At 46.1% G+C, this 13,149-nt stretch overlaps 1 protein-coding gene across 4 annotated transcripts in view; it reads right to left on the bottom strand.

Moving 5' to 3' along the window:
- Window positions 1–13,149, bottom strand: part of SSBP2 (single stranded DNA binding protein 2) — a 268,346-nt gene that overhangs the window by 163,057 nt on the left and 92,140 nt on the right. For all 4 annotated transcript variants that reach the window (XM_075325138.1, XM_075325139.1, XM_075325140.1 and 1 more), the window contains exon 2: window positions 12,953–13,025. In XM_075325138.1, the coding sequence (XP_075181253.1) occupies window positions 12,953–13,025 (73 nt within the window). The remainder of the gene's footprint in view (window positions 1–12,952; window positions 13,026–13,149) is intronic.

The raw sequence follows: 13,149 nt of genomic DNA, 5'->3' as shown, positions 1-13,149 counted from the left end.
GATTAAAGTATTGTAGTGCGCCTGCGCAGGACCTCAATGTCAGCTAGCGTAGATGACGTAGAACGCGTCATCCACACTAGCTTCAGAAGAAGGAGGACGAAGATGGCTGAAAGAGGATGTGCGGACCCGGAGAACGTAGATGCCCATCCGACCAGTTTGCTCTGCGCAGCCCATTAGGTGAGTATTATAAACATCTGGTGACAGGTTCCCTTTAAACAAGTGGCAAGAGTTTTCTGTGGGAATAAGAAACACCTTTAAAAGGGGGTTTTGGAGGCATACCCACCTAACCTCCCCTGAGAAGACCTCAATGCCCATCTTCTCTCAATCATTCAGAATATTACCATTTTGTTTTGTAAATGTTTTACAATTACAATAGTAAAACATATACTACGTCTCCAATGGAAAAAAAAAGGGACCCTTATGCCAGACAATGGATGGGGCGCGGGGGTTCGGACTATTGTGAAGAATGGTTTCATATTCAACAATTACTTTCAAGTCTCAATACATCCAAAGAGTCATAACCATTAAGTGCCATCATGTACTTTTATACAAGCCAATAACCAAGGCTCTCAATGAAAAGCAACAATGATGCTGTGTAAATCTGAAATTGAGCACTTTATCCAGACATCCCAGCGTATATATTACCAATAGACGGGTACAATATTGATATACAGCCGCCATGTATAGCAAGTGCTTTATGAGGTTATGAAAGTCCGCTTTATTGAACACATTTACAAGGCTCTGAACGGCCACGAAAGATTGTGCTGTGAAAACGTAAAAGCAAGATAAATGGTACAAAGCCCGTCTGTGCTGCCATACTCTGTACTGCAAGTATGGGAAGGGGAGTGTAGGGGAGATTTCTAATTGTATGACCGTGAATTAATAGGTTAGATAGCTAAAAGATACTGGAACATCCTGAGTAGGAGTCTATGAAAAGACAACAAAGCCGACATCTACGACGATGAGTCACCGGGAAGACGGCAACAATCCGGGAAGAGCGTAGAAAGTATACAGAAAAATAACATACCAAATCCATGAGCAAATATTTTAGGATCAGTTACTAAAATTCCGGAATTTACACTTTAAAAACAAAAAGAGAATCCATTAGTGGGCACCAGTCATCGGGGACAAAGACAGCAAATCAGACACACACAGGCCTTCACATATAGACCCAAAATTTCCTCCAGGTATAAAGGGGCAAACTACGCTCTCCTCTGCTGTGGGTCATCACGTGTAGTACAAGATCTCTGGGCTACGAATACTTAAGAATAAGGGTATGTGCACAGTATTAGGATTTGGTGCAGACATTTCTAAATCTCTTGGCAGGAAAGATGCAGCAGCAAAAATGCTCATTTTTTTCCCATGTTTTCAGTGCATTTTTGCCATTTGTTTTTGGTGCAGATTTAATAGAATGGGTGAAATCTGCAGCAAGAACTGACATGGTCCAGATTCATTTCTGCACCAAATCTGCAAGGGAAAATACTCAACGAGTGCACTACACTACAGGATTTTCATTGACTTTGCTGGCATCAGGATTGCCTTCAGGTTTTGTGACAAATCTGCACTCAAAAACGCATCAAGAAAAGGGATAAAAACGCAACAGGTGCAGATAGAGATACTTGTGTATCAGGCTACTTTCACACATCCGGTTTGAGCCCTGCGGCTCAATCCGGCTGTGAAAACTATGCAACGGATGCGGTGAAAACACCGCATCCTTTGCATCAGTTTTTACATGCGGCCGGTCCGGTTTTTTCCGGTTGCGGCATGCTACTGAGCATGCGCAGTGGAAAATACCGCATGCGGCGACCGGATGCGGTTTTTTCCGCATCGCGCCGCATCCGGCCTCCATAGGGATGCATTGAAAAATGCGCCGCAGCGGCCGGATGCGGCGCGATGCGGTGTTTTTTGCCGGAGCAAAAAACGTTGCAGGGTACGTTCGATCCGGCCGCCGCATCGGCTAAATCTGCCGCATGCGGCAAAAACCGGACCGAACGCAAGCCCCTACGGCACAATGCGGCACTAATGTAAGTCAATGCAAAAAAAAACGCAATCGGCGTTACAAAAGCCGGTTGCGGTTTTTCTGCAGAACGCCGTATTGTGCCGCAGAGCAAAAATCCGGATGTGTGAAAGTACCCTTAGGCTCTCTCTTCGCTGGTCCTGACTTGTCAGTTTAGGCCGGGGCCACACGGGGATTACTGCGAACCTAGCATGACAATCGGCTCATGCTGGCAGCTCAGCAGGAGAAGAGTGTCATGTGACTGAGCTCCGATCATGGGAGCGGACCTCAGCTGCGGGGGGCGGGGCGGCACTGAGGAGGGGAGGGAGGGATTTCTCTCCCTCTCTCCTCCGTAGCCGGCTATTGCCATTCTCGCGCTGCACTCGCAGTACACCGGTGTACTGCGAGTGCAGTGCGATTTTTCTCTCACCCCATACACTTGAATGGGTGCGAGAGAAACAAGACTCGCATTACAGTCGCAGCATGCTGCGATTGTTTTCTCGGTCCGATTAGAGCTGAGAAAATAATTGCTCATGGGTGCTGGGACATAGGCTAATATTGGTCCGAGGGGAATGCGATAAAACATCACATTCCACTCATTCCGATTTTCATGCAGTGTGGCTTAGGCCGTAAGCAAATACTTGTATTTTTCATGAAATACCAAAAATTACTTTTCTGGCACCCATATACCTAAAAATGCTAGTTTGGCCAATAGCTTTTTATTTGCCCCCAACTATCATCGATCACCATCTGCGCTCTTTACAAAACAAATCTGCAACTAATCTTAGTTTTCTGATGAAGGGTGGATTCCACCATGGTAAGCCATTAGTGATAGCACAATGCAGTAGTTTTAGCCAACGAACATACTTTGACCTTTTCTGTGTGCCATTGCTTCTTATACTGCAATGACAAACTTATAGGTTATGTGCACACATTGCGTTTTTTTTCACGTTTTTTTCATGCGTTTTTTGTTGTAGATTTGAATCAATAAAAGCAAGGAAAAAGTGTCCCAGTAAAGTCTATGAGAATTGTGACTTGCTGTGCACATGCTTCTTTTTTCCTTGCAGATTTTGTTGCTGAAAAAAGAAGCAGCGTGTCAATTGTTTCTGCGTTTCTATAATCCCCTGTAATGCTTTATCACTACAGGGGATTATATTGCAGCACTGTGCCTCACACACAGTGCATATAGCATGGTGTGTGAGGCTCTCCATAGCTCAGTAACCCATGGGCGTCATGGTGATGACTGAGTGTTACCATATCAGCTTAACTGTGATTGGATTACAGGGACCCGATCGTCAGGGAGAAGTAAGCGATTCCTTTCCCTGCCTCACCATGCCAAAAAGCACAAAAAAGCAGGAAAAACGCATATGAAAAAATGCGCAAACACAATAAAAAAAGTGTTTTTAACTGCTTTTTTTTTTTTTTTTACTATCAAAACATGCTTTTGTTATGTGCAGAAGAAAAGCACACAAAAAAGCAATGTGTGCACATAGCAATAAAGTGGCTTTGAAGGTCACAACGCAGTAACTAAACAAAGTTGCATATGATGTGTGTATAGTAACACAAAAATCACTTAAAAGGGAACCTGTCAGGTTCAATATGCACCCAGAACTGCTAATCCCTGCCTAACTGTCCCTGTATACACTAGCATAGATAAAGAGATCTTTAGAAAAAGTATTTCTAAAGATCTTTTGCCGAATGCCAATGAACGAGGGGACTAGTCTCCCCTGGGCGTTGCTTCCCTTGGCTAGTCGACCCCAAGAGCATGTTAGTACGCCCCTGTGGGCATGCTAAATTGCTAATGAATACAGGATGATCGTACTCGACGCCCGACGCTGGATTTCGGCTCATTGTGCATGACCCCGGAGTTCCGGTCATGTGCACTATGAAGCCGGGTGTATGCGTCCTGGCTTCAACCTGAAGCAGTGTGCATCACCGAAACTCCAGGGTCATGCGCACTGAGCCGAAATCAAGTGTCGGGCGGCGATGGCAGCGGAGAGGTGAGTGAGATCATCCCCTGATGCTGCACATTCATTAGCATGTGATCACACCCACAGGGGCATACTAACATGCTAATTGAGCCGACTAGCCAGGAGAACTAACGTCCAGGGGACTAGTCCCCTCACTCATTAGCATACGGTAAAAGATCTTTAGAAATACTTTTTCTAAAGATCTCTTTATCTATGTTACTGTATACAGGGACGGTTAGGCAGATATTAGCGATATGCACCTAGAACTGCTCGTGGTTCTGGGTGCATAATGGACCTGAGAGGTTCCCCTTAAAGATTATGTATACCTCTGTACAGACTTTTTTTCTTTTTGTTTTCATACGCTTCTTAAATTAAAAGTCAAAGAAGTGGTCTATCCAGGATGAAGTAGGCAGCCACTCGTTGATTATGGGGATCTGACCGTTGACACCCCTAACGATCAGTAGAACAGGGACCTTGTCTGTTAGAGTTGAGCGGCAGTGCCCATGCTGCACCTCTGCTACATTCACGCACCATGGTACCTCCGACCTCTGCACTCTGCTTTTTACGGCAGCCCCATAGAAAATAAATGGAGCAGGGGCGAACTGCACAACCTGCGGCTACTTCTCAATGGGGAAAAAAATGTTCTGACTTGGCCAATTTGTGCTGGCGATGTGCGACACCCCAGATAAGCAAGTTGCTGCCTATCCTGCAGAGTGTTTATAACTTGTTTTCAGAGGACAATCTCTTTCAGCAACTTTCATATTGTCTTCAGTGACAGTTTTCCACCATTTTGCTGCTGTACAGGGTCTATAAATCACTTTATTAGCCAAGTGATTTGCAAACCTGTTGCTACAAATTCAAATCAGAGCTCCTGCTTCTCATGCTCTGCTCCCCCTCTCTTCTCTCAGTATTAAGGCCCCGTCACACTAAGCAACATCGCTAGCAACATCGCTGCTAACGAACAACTTTTGTGACGTTGCTAGCGATGTTGCTGTGTGTGACATCCAGCAACAACCCGGCCCCTGCTGTGAGGTCGTTGGTTGTTGCTGAATGTCCTGGGCCATTTTTTAGTTGTTGCTCCCCCGCTGTGAAGCACAGATCGCTGTGTGTGACAGTGAGACAGCAACAACTAAATGTGCAGGCAGCAGGAGCCGGCTTCTGCGGACGCTGGTAACCACAGTAAACATCGGGTAACCAAGAAGCCCTGTCCTTGGTTACCCGATATTTACCTTTGTTACCAGCCTCCTCCGCTCTCACTGTCAGTGCCGGCTCCTGCTCTGTGCACATGTAGTTGCAGGACACATCGGGTTAATTAACCCGATGTGTGCTGTAGCTAGGAGAGCAGGGAGCCAGCGCTAAGCATTGTGCGCTGCTCCCTGCTCTGTGCACATGTAGCTGCAGCACACATCGGGTAATTAACCCGATGTGTGCTGTAACTAGGAGAGCAGGGAGCCAGCGCTCAGTGTGCGCTGCTCCCTGCTCTCTGCACGTGTAGCTGCGTGCGTTGGTAACCAAGGTAAATATCGGGTTGGTTACCCGATATTTACCTTAGTTACCAAGCGCAGCATCTTCCACACGGCGCTGGGGGCTGGTCACTGGTTGCTGGTGAGCTCACCAGCAACTCGTGTAGCGACGCTCCAGCGATCCCTGCCAGGTCAGGTTGCTGGTGGGATCGCTGGAGCGTCGCAGTGTGACATCTCACCAGCAACCTCCTAGCAACTTACCAGCGATCCCTATCGTTGTTGGGATCGCTGGTAAGTTGTTTAGTGTGACTGGACCTTTAGAGATAGGTTTATTTACAGACATATACAGATCTGCAGTGGACAAGGAAGAACTTATCTATAGTTTGTTTTCTCTGCTCTCCATAAGTCTTTAGACAAGGAGGAAAGGATATGAAAAAGAAATAAGTGCAGAATAGAAGTTGTGCTGATGCATGGAAGCAAGTGATGACCGCAGCAACCTGAGTACACAGAGAGCTCAAAGATGTGAGCTTGTGGCCATAGTATTAACTTGACTTGCTTATACACCCCAAGTGATTCTACAGTATTGCTGTACAGACGTGATCAGCACTGTGCCCATTGGGGCTCACAATCTACCTTCCCTGTCAGTAGGTCTATGGCATATAGGAGGAAACTGGATAACTCGGAGGAAACCCACGCAAACACGGGGAGAACAAACTCCTAGCAGATGTTGTCCTTGGTGGGATTTGAAACATGGCTCTGTGTAACTCCCATAGAAATAGATGAAGAGAGCCACCCATATGCACAACCACCACTTAATTCCCTAAAGGGTGCTTTACACGCTGCAATATCGGTAACGATATATCGTCAGGGTCATGTTGTTAGTGACGCACATCCGGCACAGTTATCAACATCGCAGCATGTAACACAAATGAGCGACGATCAATGAGCACAAAAACGTGAAAAATCGTTGCTCGTTGACACGTCGCTCATTTCCTTAATATCGCTGCTGCGACAGGTACGATGTTGTTCGTCGTTCCTGCGGCCCCACACATCGCGATGTGTGACACCGCAGGAGCGACAAACATCTCCTTACCTGCCTTCACCGGCAATGCGGAAGGAGGTGGGCGGGATGTTACGTCCCGCTCATCTCCGCACCTCCGCTTCTATTAGCTGGCCGCTCAGTGACGCTGCAGTGATGTCGCTATGATGCTGAACGCACCTCCCCCTTGAAGGAGGGTTTTTCAGCGGTCACAGCGATGTCGCTGCACTGGTATGTGCGTGTGACGCTGCCGTAGCGATAATGTTCGCTATGGCAGTGATCACCACATATCGTGCAACTGACGGGCGCGGGTGCTATTGGTCGCGACATCGCTAGCAAACGCTAGCGATGCCGCAACGTGTAAAGCACCCTTAACAGGCTGCAGATTGCCTCACCAGCCAAGATAAGATTTTGTTGACCCCGTGCCAGATGACCAGAGATGAGACATGCAGTCTTCAGATACTTTTGCCATATTATGTGGCTATGCCATACAGGTTTACTATGGAAAACACATTTTAAATGAAACATATCACCTATCCTCAGATCAGGACATATTATGTCTTGTGAGTGTGTCAGGGGAACAAGTCTGAAGTTGGCAAAAGGACACTACTTTGGCCAACATTTGGTTATGGTTGTCTAGGAGTGAGCCGCCAAGGTGCAATTTCACACATAAAAGTAGACATCCAAAATTTCGTAAGTAGAAAAGTCCTAAAAGTTCATCCAGTGATGTAAAGATCCATAATCTATAACGCTCCTCATAAATAATGGAGAGCAGATGTACACTATAGTTATTCATTTAATGGTACTTGCAAAGTGTGAAATGGAGAGTACCGCTTCCCAGAAAGTGCTGCCTGCTAATGAATATGGACTCGAGACAGAATGACATAAATGCACAGGGAAGATCCGAAAGCGCTCGGATTATGGTAGGCAGCAGTGATGATTATTCAACCTCACCGTTAATAACTCATAAACCACTTTTCCCAACTTATGTATTTTCAGCACTTCTAAATGCTCTCTTGTAGAACACAAACCTCGATGTGCTCTCCCATGGGCTGACCCATCTGCCATGAAGCAGGAAAAGCAAGCTGTAAGCAAAACTTAAAGATGCATGCTAAAATGAACCGGTTAGGAATATATCAGTGTGAAGGGAGAGCCGGAGAGCGTGCGGAAACAAAAAACGCCGTCTGAATACAACGTCTATGGCTGGTTATAGTTTATACGCATTTATAGGTGTCCCAGTGACTCGGAGCACGTCCGATGCAATGCACAGCACTCGCTCTTCTCCACTATTAATTGGAATGACATTTTAGTTGCCCAATGCAGGATTTTGTTTTGGCACTGTTACCTCTACTTTTGGGAATAGAGAAACGCCATCTACATGTGGAGCCAGGAAGGAATTTTTTTCCCCATTGGAGCTTGTTTGCCACATTGGTTTTTTTTTTATTTTTTTTTTTCCTTCCTCTGGATCAACATGTTAGGCTACGGGTTGAACTAGATGGACTTAGGCGGGCTTTGCACACTACGACATCGCAGGTGCGATGTTGGTGGGGTGAAATTGAAAGTGACGCACTTCCGGCATCGCATGCGACATCGTAGTGTGTAAAGCCTAGATGATACGATTAACGAGCGCAAAAGCGTCGTAATCGTATCATCGGTGCAGCGTCAGCGTAATCCATAATTACGCTGATGCGACGGTCCGATGTTGTTCCTCGCTCCTGTGGCAGCACACATCGCTGTGTGTGAAGTCGCAGGAGCGAGGAACATCTCCTACCGGCGTCATTGCGGCTTCCGTAGAATATGCGGAAGGAAGAGGGTGGGCAGGATGTTTACGTCCCGCTCATCTCCGGCCCTCCGCTCAGATTGGCCGCCTGCCGTGTGACGTCGCAGTGACACCGCACAACCCACCCCCTTAATAAGGAGGCGGGTCACCGGCCAGAGCGACGGTCGCAGGGCAGGTGAGTGCATGTGAAGCTGGCGTAGCGATAATTTTCGCTACGCCAGCTTTCACAAGATATTGTACCTGCGACGGGGGCGGAGACTATCGCGTGCGACATCGCAGCACCGGCTTGCGATGTCGCAACGTGCAAAGCCCGCCTTAGTCTCCCTTCAACCTTAAAAAACTATGATACTATGATGCTATGTTTTTTCCCCCCTTTTCTTAGTGTATTGAATTACCACAAAATTTTAAATATATATAAACCAATCCAATGCGGCATTAAAGAGATGACTGACATGGAATTCGATCAGCTTCAAACTTTCTGAAAACAAAACAGAAACCTCAAATAAATTGGATGGAACTACCATATGGCAATTGAGCCCGTCCAGCTTCTACTACTGTGTTTTTCCAAAAATAATACCTCCCCCAAAAATAAGCCCTAGCAAGGATTTTCAGCATTTTCGGAGCACGGTTTAAATATAAGCCCTACCCCGAAAATAAGCCCCAGTCGCGGTTCAACAATGAAGTGTCCGTGCAGCTAAAAAAGTTAAAGATACCGCAGGACACGTCATTGTAGACAGCAGACTCCCCGCAATCATACTCACCAGATGCCGAGCAGGAGGCCCCGTAGTGGATCGCACAACCACACCCATCAGATCGCACACACACACACAATCACCCATTAGATCTCACACACACACACACACACACACACACACACACACACACACACACACACACACACCAGATCACACACAATCACCCATCAGATCACACACACACAATCACCCATCAGATCACACACACACACACAAATCACCCATCAGATCACACACACACACACACACACACACACAAATCACCCATCAGATCACACACACACGCACACACAAATCACCCATCAGCTCACACACACACACAAATCACCCATGAGATCACACACTCATCAGCTCTCTTACACAATCACCCATCAGCTCACACACAGTCACCCATCAGACCGCACACACAATCACCCATCAGATCGCACACACAATCACCCATCAGATCGCACTCATACCCTTACCACATCCAGCGATACAGATTTTTTTTTCAGACCGGCAGAATCGTGAGACTCAGTGCGGTTGAACACAAAGACCTGTGGCTGCGGATGGAATGCTTACAGGACCTGTGATGCGTAACTTCCTCTCATCCTTCCCTGCGGCCGGAGGCATTCTGTATCGCCAGATGTGGCGAGTGACTAGTGAGTATTGGTGTGTGACCGGAGTTCACAGGGACGACCTGGGAGCCACGCAGACATCCAGACCCTGGTAAGTGTGAGTCTCCTGGAAAAGGGGAAACTTACCCCCAACCATATTTCTCAAGGAATAAGACCTAATCCAAAAATAAGCCCTAGTGCTTTTTTGAGGGCAAAAAAAAAGTATAAGACTGTGTCTTATTTTTGGAAAAACACAGTATTACATCCAAACATAAAAAACTGGGTACATAAAGCTCTCTTAATCAAAGATATAAAGAGTTATGTTCACTCAATATAACCTAAAAACGGGAAATTTCCACACAGGTAGGACCTCATTTTCAGGAAGTAGAAAAAAAAAAAAATGTTTAAAAAAAAAAAAAAAAAAAGACAAAGATAGATGGAAAAAAAATACAGACAAAAAGACGGAGTAGGTTCCGTACAGAAATATTTAAAAAAGATGATATAACTAATCATTCAGTTCATAAGACTTGTAAGCAAATTTAGACCACTGCAAGGTTGAGCAATACGTAGTCACCTACGCGGCAAGGTGTCCCCCAGTAGGTGATGGTGGTGGTCAGATTTATCTCCACTTGGTGGGTCAGCACCTAGTGAATCTACACGTCAGGATCACGGTTAATCAGGGCCTGTTAGCTGCCCCTACATGGCCGTTTTAAAGTCTTTCCCATTAACAACAAACAATTCTGTACATCTTTGTACCTCTATTTTTCCCCATGAAAATACATGAATAAACTGACAATTGGGTGTTACCCTCCTCCTGTTATTAGCATGTTACACACCGGTGAGCCCATTAACTGCCTGGAAACAACAGTTCCTATGGAATGATTTCAAGCTTTATGTACTAATAATAAAATAAAAAAATAAACTCTTTACATTTTCAGGAAAGCAGAGTCAAAAAGTCAAGGTGGAAGCGGCACTGCTCTGCGTCAGCACCACATCCCCACAACACTACTAATACCTGCTGCTATGTAGGAGATAATAATGGGAACACGAAACCTTACTGCAGTAACCATCATCTCAGTTGTGCTAATAGTGAGAGTATGCAAATAAATGGCAGACCACAAAGCGTGCGCGCCACGGCAAACCCATTATAAGATGGCAATACTATTACCACTAAGGTGAGGAGATCGTTTTCTTGTTCATTTTCAGGGAAGACAGAAAAGTCAAAGAACATCAGTACATATTTTCCCAGATCAAATGCTCGAAATTTTAAGAAAACAATGTTCTACCTAGCTGCTCCAGTAATGCCACATGCTACATGACAATTCTGTCCATTCAGCAAACTAAGAACGCTTGTACCGGTCTGTCACATGTGTCGCCATAAGAGTTTAGAACGTTTCAGATATTGTGCGCTAAAAATAATGGGGGGGAAAAGTCCGATTCCAAACAATACAGTTAAACGTCAAAGGAGTCCTGTATACAGCGCTGTGTGCATGAGGCCTTAGGGGCACTTTGCACACTACAACATCGCAAGCCGATGCTGCGATGCCGAGTGCGATAGTCCCCGCCCCCGTCGCAGATGCGATATCATGGTGATAGCTGACGTAGCGAACATTATCGCTACGGCAGCTTCACATGCACTCACCTGTCCTGCGACGTCGCTCTGGCCGGCGATCCGCCTCCTTATTAAGGGGGCGGGTCGTGCGGCGTCACACGGCAGGCGGCCAATAAAAGCGGAGGGGCGGAGATGAGCGGGACGTAAACATCCCGCCCACCTCCGTCCTTCCGCATAGCTGGCGTGAGCCGCAGGACGCAGGTAGCAGATGTTCCTCGCTCCTGCGGCTTCACACACAGCGATGTGTGCTGCCGCAGGAACGAGGAACAACATCGTAACATCGGTCATTTCCAAATTATGGAAATGACCGAGGCTACACCGATGATACGATTACGACGATTTTGCGCTCGTTAATCATATCAAAAAGGCTTTACACACTATGATATCGCCTGCGACGCCGGATGTGCGTCACTTTCAATTTGAACCCACCGACATCGCAGCTGCGATGTCGTAGTGTGCAAAGTGCCCCTTAGTCTTCTAGCATTTGTAAAATTGTTGTCACGGTCATCTGTGAGACTAATGACAGGTTCGGGACTAGGGCCACTCATTACCATCTAAGTCTCTATATTAAAAGGTAGTTTAATTTCTTTTGGTTCCTAAGGAGTCAATGTCAGCTTTGTTGCTAGAAGCTCCTAGCAGAGCATGTGAGCTGTGTTGCTTTGTAGTCACACCCCTTTGGGTTTAAGTAGTGGCATTTCCCAGCAATCTCTGCTGAAGATACACATTCATTGTTCTCTGGCCGCTTTGGTGGAAGGTCCTGTTGAGGAATATTCCTGAAGTCTGACTATGCTTTTTTGTTGCCGTTTTCCCCTGCTTGTCTTACCTTGTGTTATATTAGTGCAGCAGAGGGGCTAACGTCCCTCACTTGCCAGCACACTAGCTAGGGCAACTACAGGGTTTCTCTGGGTCTTCGGTTCCTAGGTTCCTGCTCAGTGACAGTTGAGAAGACTGTATAGGGCCTGGCTAGGAGAGTAGGGATAGCTGCAGGTGAGTGCAGGAGGTATCCCTTCTATCCCGCCCACTAGCGCTAGGGCCCACCGTTGTTATTGAGTTGCTGGTGGTTCTCACTTGTATTTTTGTTGTGCGACAGGTTTCCCGTAGGTCTGTACACACATGCCATGCATGTCATATCAGGCAGGCGTGACAATAGTCTTAATAGATTATTAGAGATGGGTGAATAGTAACTATTCGTGTTCAGATAATGCTTACCCAATAGAGTAATACTGCAGTATTCGTCACGACAAAGAAAATGCTCGTCATCCCCAATGACTTGCATTAGGTTTGTTATTCGTAAAAAAATATTGGAATAGTACTTTGGGATTCGATACGAACACTTACTATTTGCCCATCACTACTAAAAATGAAAAGTACATTTACACTGCAAAATTATCATGAATGATTGTTACATGATATTATGCAGTATACACAGGCTGTCCAGCATTGTCAGATGAAATGATCTTTTGTGCTGATCATCGTTCTCGGCAGCTCACCGTGCTGTGTAAACAGGACGCGCGGTACAGAAAACAACCCATAGAGAAGATGTTCAACATTATTGAACAGTACAGAGTCCATATCTCAGACCCCTCTTATCCTAGCAGAGCAGGAAGAGCCTACAAAGAGTGACTCCCCCACCGGAGGACCCGCCACGTCCACGTGTAGCACAGCCAGACAATTCATTTCAATAGGCACAATATAATATTTCGGTTCCAGAGAGATGAAACACACTGCAAAAATTACTCACCTCTGACAAAAACGTTTGAGCGGACTTCTGTGCCCCCACATGTAGCAGGTACTCATACACATACAGAGCTAGTCTGGGGAAACAAAAAGATATTGACAGAATTAAAGATAATTGGTGATAAAACATTGCGCTATACAGCAAACACAGCTCAACTTACAACTCTGATTGTGGCAATCACCCAGCTTAGGAGATCATTC

This window comes from Anomaloglossus baeobatrachus, chromosome 1 (genome assembly GCF_048569485.1).
Source record: "Anomaloglossus baeobatrachus isolate aAnoBae1 chromosome 1, aAnoBae1.hap1, whole genome shotgun sequence".
In the NCBI taxonomy this organism is placed as follows: Eukaryota; Metazoa; Chordata; class Amphibia; order Anura; family Aromobatidae; genus Anomaloglossus; species Anomaloglossus baeobatrachus.
This window is presented reverse-complemented; position numbering and strand designations above follow the sequence as displayed.